Here is a 15,239-nt window from a genome sequence, read left to right on the forward strand (position 1 = left end):
TCAGAGTACGTTGGAAAATGGAAAAATAGTGTGATCCCTGAGACTCTTTAGGGAAATATGAGCTACAAGCAGATGTGAAAACAATTGATTTGCTAGTACCTGTGAGTAATGGAAAAGATCCAGTTGTGGAATGCTAATCACTATAAAGTGAATTTATGAGGACTCATTCATGTAGTTAATAACTGTACAAGTCAGTTCTTGTAGCTACTCACAAATGTTCTTATGTATTTACTTTATTCTAAGTTTATTTCTATATAAGAAAAGTAGACTTATTTTTTATTATAAGAAAGCTGTATTTTGAGAAGTTCCCTTGTGATTCCTCAGGAAATTTTCTGCTCCTCCAAGAATCATTGTTTATAATTTGTACTAAAGTTGGAAAATGAAGCAATTTGACTAGGATCTGGGTGTACAGCTTTGCAGCCTTATGACTGCATAGCTAAATATATGAGTACCTTATTGTTAAATTAGCTTTCATTATTTTACTTACGAACTACATCTAACCTCAAATTAAAATACCCATTAGGTATCATCAGAGAATTAGGTGTCATCAGAGAAGCTGCTTCCATTCTGCAGAACAGCTTTGTCTTTGTTAACAGTTGCTATTGAGGCTCGTATACTAGATCTAACTGAATCAATTAGGGGCAGGCAAGCTGGACACAACAAGATGATGTTAACATATAGTAGCTGTCTACTTATTAGTTTAACAGCAGATATCTTTCGGCCCTGCTTGGAGGCCTTGTGGCCTCTTAGCTTGTATGTACATACTGTGTTATCTGTTTCCTGCCCCATTCTGAGCTGGTGAAAGGCCAGCACATTGTAATGAAAYAGATGGCAGCACTTCTGCAAATAAAGAACAGCTAACTGAGAACCTCAGCTCCACTGTTCGTTCTTATTAACACTACCTAAAATCTCATTTTAATAAAACATGCCTATTCTGGGGTCTAGATGTTGGATTAAAGGACAGCATCTTAAAAGATAAAGACCTCACAGTGATTTCATGTTCATAATCTTAAAGGAAAATAATCAAATGTTAGAAACAAAATGCATTTTTCAGATATATTTAAAAATAGCAGTCTTTACTGTGTTCCTGAGAAAGTAGTGTACCTTTTAGCCTGCCCTAAAGGTCAATGGATTTTAGCTATTTCAAGCCAAAGGTGAGAGTAAATTGCAAAGCAGCCTGTCCCCTAGTGAGTCAGCCTTGCTGACAACTCACTTTTTAAATTTCTTTTTTAATACCAAGTGTGTCTGACTTGAGTCTTTCTGCTGACAGCAGCTATGGCAGCATGGGATGAGGAGACATGGTATCTTAGATAGGCAAGACCCATATAACTTAGAACTCTACAGGTCAGGAACAGCATCATAAATTTCATCCAGGTATTGATAAGACCCCTGCAGGTCTTATCAGGTATCCAAGCTCTACTGTCATACTCAGAGTAAGATATGCTATTCATTTAATGAGCTGCCACAGCCAAGCCAGCTTCAGTTACCGGATTGATTTAAGGGATGCTATAATGTGGAACACATTGTGTTGTGTCAGTAAAAGTTTGGATACTATTAATGATATGTATCCTATATTTTGATTTGGGTGAAGCTGAGAATACCAGCTACTCCTGCTTACCTTCCCATCCTTCCAAATGTAGTTGTTAAAGAGCTCTCTAGTTGGATTAAACTTCATGTCTTTCCAGCCATGTCACTTCTTGAACTTTAAGAGATAGAATATTCTATCTAATAGAATAATAGAGAAGAATATTCTTCATCAATAGACTTGCTTCAGACATGGTCACATGGGAAGAGTTTGGCTACTTACTAGTAATTCCTTGAGGGTGATTTGTAAAAGCTTAAAGTCACATTTGGCCTCACATTTGAGCTTTTGGGCGCTTGCAAGATATGCTTCCCTGAAGCACAAATTGATTCTAAAACATTCCCACCTAGCTATGTTCTTTTATACCTGTGTAATTCAAAATGTAGTCATATGCCACTTCTGTTTCCAAGCACTGTGTGCAGTTTGGGACAGGCTGTTTATACAAGGTTTTGTGATAACATGGCTACTAGGCAGGTAAAAGCTAGCTCCTTTGGAAATAATAAGCAAGGTGTGGGAGCCTCTTATGAGACAAATGAGTTTAGTAGAAGATTTCCTCCCCAACCTTGGAGGCTTCTACAATCTTTTTATCTTTAGTGGTAATCTGAGTCAGTAGCTGGAAGATAGCTTGTGTCAGTTCTTGTTGTTGCAACATCACTTCTCTTAGTTTTGAGGCAATGTTTGGTGCTATACAATTCTTCAGTGAAACAGAGTTGAGATATGTGTGTGCGCTCCTTGATGTACCCTGCTAGAAGTCCCTTTTCGGAAAGCTTCCACCTTCTTCAATATTTTTTTCCCTGAACTTCCACAACAACTAAGTGTTCCAAGACAAATGTTGGTGTTGGTAGGCCTTCTTTCAATGGTATAGTTGTGTGTATTCACAACTCTGGTACCATAGAGACCTGGAATGAAAATCCAAACGTTCTCATTTTGGTAGAACTCCATTAACTTGAAGTAGGTATATGGGTTCTTTAATAAAATGTTAGACTTAAATTTCTGAGAACTGCCAGTTCACACAAAGGACCAGCCATCAGTTTGCCACCCCCTAGAAAGTAGGCACAATGAAAGTATGGCAAATGTAGAAATTAGGAGATAGAACTCTTCAGCTCCATTAACAGTTATGCTCAGCATTTAAATGACCTTAGGCAGGTAGTTATTATTTCCAAACCAACCGGTGTGCCTGATAGTTTAGAAACTCTTTGGGACAGGATTACCATATGTCTAATGCTCAGCAGACTGGTCTTATTGTTAGTTCTACTGTGCATGGAAATCCTAGATATGATTGCAATAAATATAATAAGTAACAAGAATTGATATGTAGTTAGACTTTGCTCCAAAAAACTTCTATCTAAATGTGTGCATCCAAACTGAAACACTGATCATTGTGCTTAAGGCAAATCTTTCTTTCAAGCAATAGTCCAGTTAGGTACTGATTAGTTGTCCTAGCCCAAGATTGTAAGTGTTTCTTTACATATATACTTTTATACGATTTTAACTGTATATTCAGAGACAAGTTCATATAAAATATTTCTTAAATAAAGATTATTGATAAGTGCATAGTAAATTGCTTTTCTGAAGGCAGGATTTTTTGTTTGCTATCAGATCCAATTTGGGTACACATAATAAGACTTTTATATTGCCTTTAGTTTTATGGTGACTCTATTAGGCTACAATTAGTTAAAAAAAAAAAAAGTTACATACAAACATACATGATCAATGTAAGAATAGGTGGGTATGCATCTTTGCAATCAAATAGAGGTAGAAACAGATTATTACGTGCCTGTATGCATATAGTAACGTATAAAACAATAGGTTTGAGGGAATTCCAGGGATTACTCTGTTACAGTAGAGAAATAGACATGAATGAAAATTGCAACACCATCAGTTGCTAAGATGACATGAACAGCAACTCCAAATACTCAGAAAAGGAAGCACTCGTCTTCATAGCTTTTATAGGAACTGTCAGTCTGATGCTTATTTGCAAGAAAAATTGCTCATCATAAATAAAGTAACAGACCCACTTTGGAGACAAGGACAAAATAGCCAATTCTCAGAAAACTGCTATTTTTGACAGGTGAGCTTAACCATGTAAGCAGAAACTGTGACTGAAGATGATTTTGAGGAAAACATTTACTTTCAATGTATTTGTAAAAGATAGATGGTTCAACACAAAGAGAAACATAATTAAACACTAGTTCAATAATTAATAATTTTACCTTGTTCTGAAACTTATGCATGATAGAAAACAAATGAAAGAAATTAAGATTTCAGTCAGATGTTTATATCTTTGAGTGTATTTTTAATAATTTTCTGTGATTTTTAGAAACCTCTAAAAAGTTTCTAAGAGCTTCTTCTCCCAAGACCTCTTCTGAGCATCAGTAAAAGACTTTATTCAGCAGAGTACAAAGGAGATTAGCTTTGAAACTGTATCTTAGCAAGAGCTTATGGTAAAAATGAATAAACCCCAAGTTCACGCTGAGTAAAATGAGGCCTGATATGGTGGATGTTTTCTTCCTCTATGTTTCTCACAGCGTTTTTCAGGTCATTGGTAGAGCAATTTATGCAGTTAAAGGCTGACTTTGGTTCCCACTCTGCTGCACTTTCAGCTGTGGTCATACACTATTTAGAAATAGCTGTACTTTAAGAGCATTAACTTTCCTAATTGTCTGCCATAAACTTAGGGTGTATTGTAGGGAGAATATGATAGTCATAAATTCCGTATTTTTCCACATTACAGAGGGTTACTTTTGTTTTTCTGTGCAACTATGCTTTCCTAGATAAAGTCCCCATCTTCTGCTCACTGTTCACAAATGTGTTTGACTTAAAGGTTTTGAATATCAAATAACTCAATTAGCAGATCATTGACACACAAGCATATTTTCTGTTACATCTCACAAAACCTAGTGGAACTCTCTCTACCCATACTGCACATTGTGCTCGAGAATGGTCTCCCTGTATCACCTGGGATCACCCTAAATGGTCTGCTGGATTGAAGTGCCCTTTCCTGTAGTCCTCTTGGTTTTAATCTTTAGCACTGCAACACCATGGCTCTTTTTTCACATAGCAAATTGGCCACGTATGCTTAATTGCCTTTCCATTCCTTTTCATGTTCCTAACCTGACTTGCCCTTATTTGTCATCCTGTTCTTCACTGTGTGATCCAGGGGCTCTATGAGGACCTTGTTTGCTAGTATGTGTTTCAGTTCCTCAGCTAGCATTGCTTTAGCAAGGTTTAAGATATAACTGAAATTCAGTAATGCCTGCAGGTATTTTGACTTTGTAAAACCAGCTGTGAGACTTGTTCCATGGTAACCTTAGAAAACATATAAATCTTTCRTAAGTTTATAAAAGTATATGAGTTTATTTATCTTTCATAAGTTTTCTGCTATTTTTAATAACCTAAATCTGTCACATGCATTGTTGACTCAAAACACTTAGCAAATATCAAGTAGTCAAAACACTGATACAATTTATAATCCTCATGTAGACTGCAACAGGGATAACCAAAAACTGTATTTGAAAAGTTAGAAATCCTTCTGTGGGAGGAGGTTGGATGTGGCATAAAAGCTGTCCGGAACCTGTGGTGAGGTATTAATTGTTGAATCCGTAAGAGGCTTGTAAGGCTTCATTAAAATTTGTCAGTTTATGCAGAGCAATGCAATTTCAAATTCATTTCCTGAATTCGGTTAAAAATGTGGAATTGAAAGCAATACTGTATTCCAAAAGGTTTTGTATAAAATATAATAAATTGATGTATTAAGTTATATGAATTAAGAGAGAGGATTGAAGTAAAATTGAAAACTTTGGCACTATGTCCAATTAAATGAGTAACTGTTACAGTAAATGTATGTAATATTTGATTATTTAAATATGAACTTAAATTTAAGATCTGTCTTCTCAATGTGATCGTCAGTAATAGGTGTTTGTAAAAAGCAAGTCAAAGCAGCCTATGTGATGGACTGTTACCCTCTATAACAGACTATAATTCCCAGCAAGAGTATCCTGAATACTCAAGGGAAAAGTATCATTGATTTTCTTTCTTTTTAGCTTCTAACTCACAGTGCTGTCTAAGCAACATTAGATATTGTTAATATTTTCTTATACTTCGATCTTACAAGAAAGCATACCTTTTTAGTCATCCATTATTTTAATTGTTAGTGCCACATTGTAAGAACCTTACAGATAGGTCACTGTATGTACAAACTTAACAGAACATATTCACCAAGCAACAAATACTCTTTAATAAATCCCCTCTCTTAGACACTTCAGCATTATAATGATGCTCCTTTTATGTTTCAAAGCTATGCGTACAGTTGTAAATTCTTGTTAAGAGATTATTTTTGTGAAAGCCTTAAGAATTAATGGCATTCCCTAACCATTACTTGCAAAGGCTGCAAAGAGGATTCATACTGAAGATATCCAAAATTCAAGTTTTCAAAAGACCTGTACGTCAAACACCACCTTTTACCCGCTTAAACACATGCAATAGAGAGCTCAGGGATGTATCAGACCATATCTACACACCTGCTTCACTGATGGTACTAGAATCTCATTAGTGTGGTGTTAATACTTTGAAGCTACATTGTTTTAGCTAATGCCACCATTCCAAGGTTTGYTTAATCCCTGGTGTACTGCTTGTTTAGCATCTACAAATAACACTTCATTTTGTTGTTTAGTATTCCACAACATTTTATGATCAATACTGTTGATACTGCTAGTAGGAATTTGAATGCTGGAAAYGATGGTTCTAGTGCTTAGCAGCTACGTAGATAGTGATGATGATTTAAATCCCTGTTATTCTTAGACTGCTGTACTTCTATTTTATTTATACTTACATAATGTGGACCTGACATATACTGAAAGACATCTTCCCTGATAATAAATTGCTAACTTCTTTCATGGTCAGTCTGGGAATCCCTCATTCTCTTAAATACCAAAGTCTTTCACGGAAGAGCCACATTTCTTAACTATCTGTCTGAACTCGGAAGTAATATAATCCCAGTAGTGACTGGACTGCAGTTCTGACATTATAGTTAGACATCACTATGCATAATAAAAATATTAAAATGTAATTAATGTGGTAAAAGACTTTATCCTAATTTATCCTAATAGCTTTAGCATTGACCTTCTCAGTAGGGGAATTATCGCAGACATTAAAAGGTGGAACCAACTACTTTCATTTTTGATACGTAGATTGAAGACTGTAGAAATAAAGTTATCATTAATTTCACATAGATTGGAATGTGTCCCCACAATGCTCAAAGAATGATAATTAGAAAGCTGACAACCAAGAATACAGAGACTATCAGGTTACTATTCAGTCCTTTTTATTTGTGTGGTAATGAAATGTTTCTTGTCTTTACAAGAATCTTTTGCCTATAGTGGCAGAAAATTTTTCAGAAGAAAAAGCATTCTCCTCATATGAGCTGTCTTCCAAGAGAAGTTCCATCTGCTTTAATATAAGATTTATGAGTGACTTAAAATATGAATACAGACTATTCCTAAAGTATTCTGTGGGTGTACATTGTCCTGCACGAGACTGTAGTTGTTTTCTTCTTCAAAGCCTCAGGTCTTCTGGACTCTTTCTGAAGGGCAGCACTAAATAAGGTCTAGTCTACACAGTGATAATCAGACAAATTAATGCACTTAGATTTTGACCTGGATTAGCTAAACTACATTAAACTGTGGGTTGATTCAGAATCCAAGTAGCCTCCATTAAGTTTAGTTTATTTCACTTTCAAAATAAATTAAAGCAAATAGAATTAAAACTACTTAAGTTTTGCAAAATATAGCTCTGCAAAGGAGTGCAATTTTACTAATCTACACTGAATTCACAGCTTAACTTCACATCTGATTTGCCTTAAAGTCATGAGGATATAAGCAGGAGTGGGCTGGGGAAATTTTACTAGCTGGTGATGAACATTAAACGACCCACCACAGCTGTTCAATGAACCTTTAGCTTCCTGTGCAAAGCATGGGCAAATGATACGTTTTTTTTCTTCTGAGACATCTGTAACAATCAAAACACATCTCTGAGAAGAAGTACTATATCAGACACAGCATACCCAAATTTCTCTGCTGCGTTCCCTGGCATAGCTTCACTTAGCAGGTGAATTTATTATTAAAATCTGTGCGTTCTTAAGCAAGGCAAGAAGGGGGGGGGGGCATTAATTTTAGACCAACTAGTATACCTGGGTGATAAAGACAAGCAAGAAGTGGGAAAACTAATAGTAAGTTACCAGTACTGATGCTGAATGGGAAGAGTTCTGTGTCATTTAGGAGCACTGTGTGATTTGTGTACCTCAGTCACTTGGTTGCTTTTGGAAAAAACTCAAAATGATTTTGGTACTTATCTGAGCAAAGCCAAATTGCTTCTGCTTGGTCTTCCTCCCATCACTAATTTATATTAATACTCTACATCCATTTAAGAGGAAAAGATGTGCCTGTAAGTTATTTGTGTTCTTGAATGTAATTGACTGTGACTGTTCCATAAATTACAGTAATGTAAGATACTGTTGATGTCTCTTAGGCTATTCTCTCATCAGCCAGGCTGGATTTTTCAGCTCTATGAGCTGGTTGGGATGATATCATTAATCCAGTTAGGTGACTGCAATATACTAGATAATCCTGCTTGATGAAGAGATGGGTGGGAAGAATGTTTTGTAAAGGTAATAGTCAGTAGAATGTCTGGAAAGGAGTAGTAATGATACAGCTGAGAAGTAGCAGGTGTGAAAAATAGCTTTTCTAAAACACAGGCCTAGTCAGAGCTCTGCAGATGTGGTTGTCAGTTCTTTTATATTTCCTCATTAAAATTCTGTGATTTGGTGAAGGATTCACTGTGCCTCTTGGGCCTAACTTGGAACTGTGGAACAGAAAAGAAGCTACTTGCAAGCTACCTATATGATTGGCATAGTACTTCCACACCCAGCGTATTCTACCAAAAAAAAAAAAAAGTGTACCTTCAGTCCATCTTTTGTATATGAGGGAAGGCAAATACTGTGGAGTCTTTGTGTTAGGGAAATGCCCTAGCTGTTATAATAGTTTCATGTTCACTGATATCACTGCACTCATACAAATCCTTTCTATTGACAGGTGGGCTGTAAATTGCAGAAGTGCAGCATATCCTTGTTTTAATAAGAGAAAAGCAAGAGAGGTGAAAATCCCAATTGATCTCAGTGTGTGCTGTCAGAAAAAAAAGTTTGTTCTATCAAAACTACAAAATTCTTTGACCACTGTGACCTCATTGGTCACAGAAGCTTTGGTCAAAAGGCCTATATCTATTTTAACTTTGATGAGACTAAGCACATGAGCACAGCTTATATAGCTAAAGACTGCAGGATCAGAACTTTAGAGGGAAGMTCTTCGTTGCAGGGGAAAACCTTGCTGCATTTAAATTAAAGGGAATTTTGCCAGGATTTCATGCAGTGCCCTTAATGTGACCCCAAATGTCATATGAATCTCTAATATGTTACAACCACCTCTTTGCCATGTTTTACTGATCTGGGATGATTAACAATATCTTCATTCCATGTTATTTTTTTCAGATTACCAAAGTAACACTGATGTTAGCTTGTCAAATATCAGAGGAGCATCAGAAAAAACGGATCTTTTTCTGGAAACAAAGGAAGATTCTGAAACATTAGAAACTAATCAGCGATCAGCATTGGTGCTCCCGGCTAGGATATCATGTGAAGTAAGGTTTGGGGATGCTAAAATATTTGCAATAACAGTGTTCTTCTACTCTTCCTGTTGTAATTTCATTTGTACTCTCTCAGTTTTGAGAACAAATGAGGAGCCAACATGAGAGTGGATCTAGCCTGCAGTGGGATTTGTTTTGCCTTTGTAGCACATCGACACTTCAGCCAAAAGATTTTCAGATAAAATAGATTTGAGACAGGCTCTGAAGGATTTTATCTCTATTAAAAATTTTTCACAGGCTGGGGAGATATTACTGTCATCAGAAACTTGTAGTTTAGAAGGGGCATGAAGGCAGGGACTTCTCAAGAGATGTGAAAGTCTCTTGGGAACAACCAGTGATGGACATATTGGTACCCATATGCTTCTGTGAGTTAAAGAGTACTTGTGTGTGTATGCACCTTGTCTAATTTTAAGTTGAAATCAGAAATATTTATATATGCATATCTGCATGCAATTCCAATGAACACAGTTGTTCATATGTATTTGTTTTTAATCAGGGTTGCTGTGAGAAAATATGTGAGAATGTAAATAGAATGTACAATATTCAGTGCTACACTCCTTTACACGCATAGGGAATAGCCATAGTCAGATATGAAGATTGCAGTGTACATGGAATGTCATGTATTTGTCAGTAGACCATTCTGTATGTCATTCCTTGGTAATAGATTACCAGCTGAATAATGAAAGATATGATATATTTTGACCTATTTTGTTCTCTTACAATACTGGTTGGCTTCTCTGTAAATTACTTAAAAGCCTGAAGGCTTTCAAGGACGATTGCAACTAGCCGTTTTTAAAACAACTGTAATTTTGAAAAATGCTATTACCTCTGGTAGAAATCTGCACTGTGGAGATTGAAATAGTATCATAAATGATAGTGTCTTACTAGAGAATTGTTACTCATGGATTAAATCTCTTTTTCTGTTCATCAAAGATTAGAGTTTCTCTGGTGGTGGAAGTGTATATTTTTTCCACTTCTACTGGAGCAGAAGTGCCACAAGGCAACAGACTAAATTCAAATAAACAGAACAAAATTATAGGTCAGTATGTCAATGTAAGTCACTACAGTTTAAACCGCTGTCACTTGTACTTGGAGATATTGATGTGTGAAGTAAAATGGTCTTAGAAAAAGTAATAATACGTCTACATATGTCTTTGAAATATTGTTTTAAAATATTAGGTAAGCTAAATTCAAAATGCTACATATTATGGTATGTTTTATATGAAGCTATTGTTAAAAGAACTTTCCATTCAATTTACATTTTAATTTACATTTTACACTTTCAATGTTATTGTGTGAAAGACTAATGGGCACATATTTTGATTTTATAGAACCCTGGTGAAATATTCATTTTGTTGAAAGATGAAATAGATGATGAAACTTTAGAAATTGAATTCATAGCAGACAATAAACGAATTAGGACACAGCCAGCCTCTTGGAATCAGAAGGTCAAGTACATGAAAGCCTTAGGTAAGAGACAATTTCGTTACCTTTAAGTAAACAGGAAATTCTGGTGTCCCTTCACTTTTTCTGATAAGTAGTTTCACTTCCCAGTAGACTCTAATATTACTTTATAGGTGTTTCCTGTACGTGGGTTTTGCATAGAGAATATTTATTTTATTAATAACACAGAAAATGATTTATGGGCAACTAAGTTCTATTAGATTGTCTTTGTGTGGTTAAATGGCAGATGGCAGTCTTAAAATGTCATTGATTAGTCACAGATTAGCATTCTTCAAAATTACTGCCATAAAATGCAAAGCTAACACTCTTTCTTATTACTGTCTTACTAAAATCTTTCATTTTATATCTAATGTTGTAAATTTATACTCCTCTCTATAATTCTTACTAACACAGGAAATCATTTATTTTCTTGGTTAATTCTTCATGACTATGCCACTTCTTTATATCACTGAGCTGGTTTCTTAGGATTTTTTTCCAGCTCCTCTATCCATAACTTTAATTGCCTTATTTTCTTATTTTGCCTGGAACATGATAAAACAAAAAAAAAACACTGCTTTTATGAGATTTAGAACTTAGTTTTAAGGGCCACACCAATCTTCATTCACTTGATGAAAGTTATGAGTTAAACCATTTTCCACCTAAACATTCAGAGTCTAGCTTGCCACTCCATTGTATGATGTGAATTCCCAAAAGTGCTTACATAATATTTTATTTTAAAACTATTGCAATGCAACATTAGATAGGGAAAAAATGCACACTACAGTTTTGAATTAGGGCTTCTTAAGCTGCCTTTGGGTGACAAAATGTGTGACCTAATTTTCATCCTGAACATTGTCCATGCATCCTGAGAGCTGTTTGGTATTGTGTAGTTTGGCCATTTTAAATTTTCAGAAATGGCCACTTGAATTGTTCTTTTGTGGAGAAAGTTAGAATTTTGAAAAAACTGTGCTAGTGCTGGTATGCTGCAGCAGGATTCCTGGCACAATGAATACTAATGAATTATGAAATACACTCATTAAGAGAGCTCATGCTGCATACTCAGAGCAAGTTGTACTTAAAGTAACAGACTGTACAAATGCCTCTTTCCTTAGCTTTTACTAGGTAAACGACTGGAATGGAAGTAATTAGACTGCAGTCTAATTCAGATCCAATTTTGAGAACTTCGCCTACAATTAAGAAAATGTTTCAAAAGAAAAATAGCAATTCTGCAGTTTGTAATAAACAAACCTTTCTATAATTTGTAGGCATAAAGGAGCTGGTTATAGGTCATCAGTCCTTGAAAGAGATGTTTGAAATGTGAATGATACTGTTTTCATCACTTTTCTAACTTGAAGGAATACAGTAGCTTTGTTTTATAAAGATTTACAGAGATATATTCTCTTTGGTCCATTTTTGAATGTTAGGCTGAAAGACTTGGATAAAAGCTGGCTACACTGAATCATTCGTGAAATGCAAATCCTATTCATTGCCTCTCTGCATTTTCTGTGATGTTATCCTCTGCTCTTTTACTCATTTCCTGAGACCTTTGGTCTGGGATTATAAAATATTTTCAACTATTATTCTGATTTGTTTTTTGTAAGAGTTTCCTGCTGGTCCTGTATATGTAAATGTCTACTGCRGAGGAGTCATTAAGGCCACAGCGCAGATCGAATACTATACTGCACTAGAGGAGATTGAGAACATTCTCAAAAAAGTGGCTGACCCAATAGCTTTTGCTTGTCAGGTAAGTTGACCTCTGCATTAAGTTAACAAGAGAAGAAGAATGTAAGTGCCAATATGAGCTAAGGAAACACACACTGTGTTGTAAAGACTATATTTTGATTGTGAGTAATGAGTAATGGCTCAATAGCAGGCTCAGGATTAAAGGCCTATCTTTGAGATGTCTAGCTGTAAGCAAATCAGAGAGGTGAAAACAAATTTTCTCTCTTTTTTTATTTTTGCTGTTGTTTCAACAGTGACATAAATATTCTTGCTGCTGTTTATGCCCAAATGTCAACATCCTGCATTACAGGGGATGAAAATAATAAAAAAACAATAGTACTTAAAACTGCCTTTCTCTCCATCAAAAGTGTTCTTTTGAATGTATTATAAAACCAATAGAAACAAGTAATTTTAAATCATATTGTATTTTGAAAATTATTATTAATTCACCAATAAACAGAATTTTCCTGGCATAATTTATATGGAAGGTAGTAGGTTGCTGGTTCATATGGAGTCTGTATACAGCTACTGAATTATCATTCATGTGGTTTGCTGGTTGCCATGCAGATTCTTTGCATATATTCAGAAGAATTCAGGTTTTGAAGCTGGGCTTCAAATCAGCACAGCAGACTGCAGTGCTCTGCAGTATCTCCTTTGCTAATGGCACATACAAAATAATAAGAAAAGAAAGCATGTATTAAGAAAGGATGAAATCTCAAGTATCATTTGTTCAATGGTGGGTAGCCTGAGCAGACTTGTCATGATGTCTATATTGTAATTGCAAAGCCAGAACAAAAATAGTAGTCTGTGTTTCCAATGCAGACAGTCTCATTTTCTTGTGACAAATCTACCTTATCTACCACCTAAGGCATTACACTCATAATGAAAGGATTAATAAAAAATGATGTATTGTATTATTAGTATTCTGTTAAGGATGAGGGTAGATTCCTTCCAAATAAAATTCACTTCTGTTCTAAGAAAACAGGCTTGTTGCACAATAAAAAGAGTGTAACTCTAAGTACAAGTGCATTCTTAAAATCTTTGTAATAGCAATCATTCTTTAAACTGTAGATTAAAAGACATTGAAATTCAGCTTTCTGCGGATATGATTTAAAATTTTATGCTTATAAAATGTGTCATAATGATTTAAAAATTATAATTAACATGGTAACCTAGATACCTACAGCACACCTGATATTTCCACTGGAGATTTATTTGTATTATTCAGGAGTTTGACCCTTCATTTAGTAAATAAGATCCATGCTAATCAAATTATATTCAAATGTAGAAATAATTCTATGTAGACCGGTAGTGCACACCAGAAAATGCACCTGCAGTGTGTCAGGTATGCCTAACAATTTTGTCGCTTCTTCCTCATCTATATTATAAGGAAGGGTTTAAATGAAGAGATACTGTATGCCTGGCTCTTTATTTTATTTTTGTTGGCAACTTAAAAATTAATTCAGAGAAGAGTTTTATAATTAAGTGGTACAATCTGAGTAGTATCAGGGCTGTTCTGTGGGAAAGTATATTAATGGTAATTCATCTGTATGTTTGTGTATGTGCTAGAAGATTTGTCATTGTATTAAATAGTACCCACTTGGCCATGGAGTGAGGTAGATAGACTAGCTAGGTAGTTGAGATATTTCTTCAAACTTTTTATATCTTTTGAATGCTTATATAACTATGATTTAATGGCAATAAGATACATCATAAAGATGCAATTTAAAAAACATGATTTAACTTAATCTTAAAAAATGTAGTCATGCAAGGAAAAACAAAACAGCCTTCATCTAATTAGAATTCCTACCAAGTAGCAGAAGTAGTAGTAACTTTCATTTAACCAGAATAATTAAAACCTTTGAGACTATCAGTTTATTTGCAAAAGTATCCTGGGGCAACAGTGGTTTATCTATGCATAGTGACAATCAAACACAATGGAAAACAAAATTAAAATAAAATAGAAAAGCTTACAGCAATTATTGATCAAAGCAGTAACATTCTGTGGTTCAAAGAAAAGTTCAAGATTTTCACAAGAGTTTGCAGTCTGAGGAGTATCTTGTTAATAAAATTCTGCAATGAAAGCAAATTACCACATGATGCATACCACAGATAAAATGCTTGGGTAAAACACTCTTTTAGTATTGTATGTTGTATTGCTGACCTTTCCAGGTCAACTTTGAGTTGATACCAACGTTGAGATTATTGTCCCTTTCTCCCCTCCTTCCCCAACAAGTAAACCCAAACAAACAAAAAACCCAAAGACTGGGCTTACAGCCATCTGTTCCTAATACTGAAAGCCAGCTCAAAGGAGACTAACAAAGTATGCTACTGTTGTACCTATTGCATTCATCTTTTTAGGCAGGAATTGAAGATTAACGTTAGCTCAGTTGTTAGATTAAACATATTTTAACTTGAAGATTCTTACAAATCATGTTTTTGGATGAAATTCTTTGCCAAGTCTACCATATTTTCTATTTTCCATATTTGTCTGAATTTACGAAAACATTGACCAACATTAGCAAGATGTTTCTAACAACCCAATAGATATTATAAAAGTAAGAAAATAAATAAAAAATGAAACAAGGATCATTGTAAATTTTTTGAAAGAAAACAATCTGAAATTTTATATTAAAGAAGTTTTTTTTTATAAAAGTAGTGTTGAAATCACAGCAACTAAATCATTATGTCAAATGAACTTGCTATCAGAATGTATGAGATAGGGCATAGGTTAAAGGCCATGAATTTTTTGTTCTCTCACTTCCGTATAATTTTGCATTAAAGAAACTGTCTTAGA

At 34.9% G+C, this 15,239-nt stretch overlaps 1 protein-coding gene across 1 annotated transcript in view; it reads left to right on the forward strand.

Moving 5' to 3' along the window:
- Window positions 1-15,239, forward strand: part of BANK1 (B cell scaffold protein with ankyrin repeats 1) — a 151,180-nt gene that overhangs the window by 32,812 nt on the left and 103,129 nt on the right. Inside the window, exons 4-6 of the mRNA XM_085325634.1 lie at window positions 9,123-9,271; window positions 10,609-10,747; window positions 12,322-12,464. Coding sequence (XP_085181760.1) covers window positions 9,123-9,271; window positions 10,609-10,747; window positions 12,322-12,464 — 431 coding nt within the window. The remainder of the gene's footprint in view (window positions 1-9,122; window positions 9,272-10,608; window positions 10,748-12,321; window positions 12,465-15,239) is intronic.

This window comes from Rhea americana, unplaced genomic scaffold, assembly GCF_003343005.1.
Source record: "Rhea americana isolate MKP2758 unplaced genomic scaffold, rheAme1 scaffold_99, whole genome shotgun sequence".
In the NCBI taxonomy this organism is placed as follows: Eukaryota; Metazoa; Chordata; class Aves; order Rheiformes; family Rheidae; genus Rhea; species Rhea americana.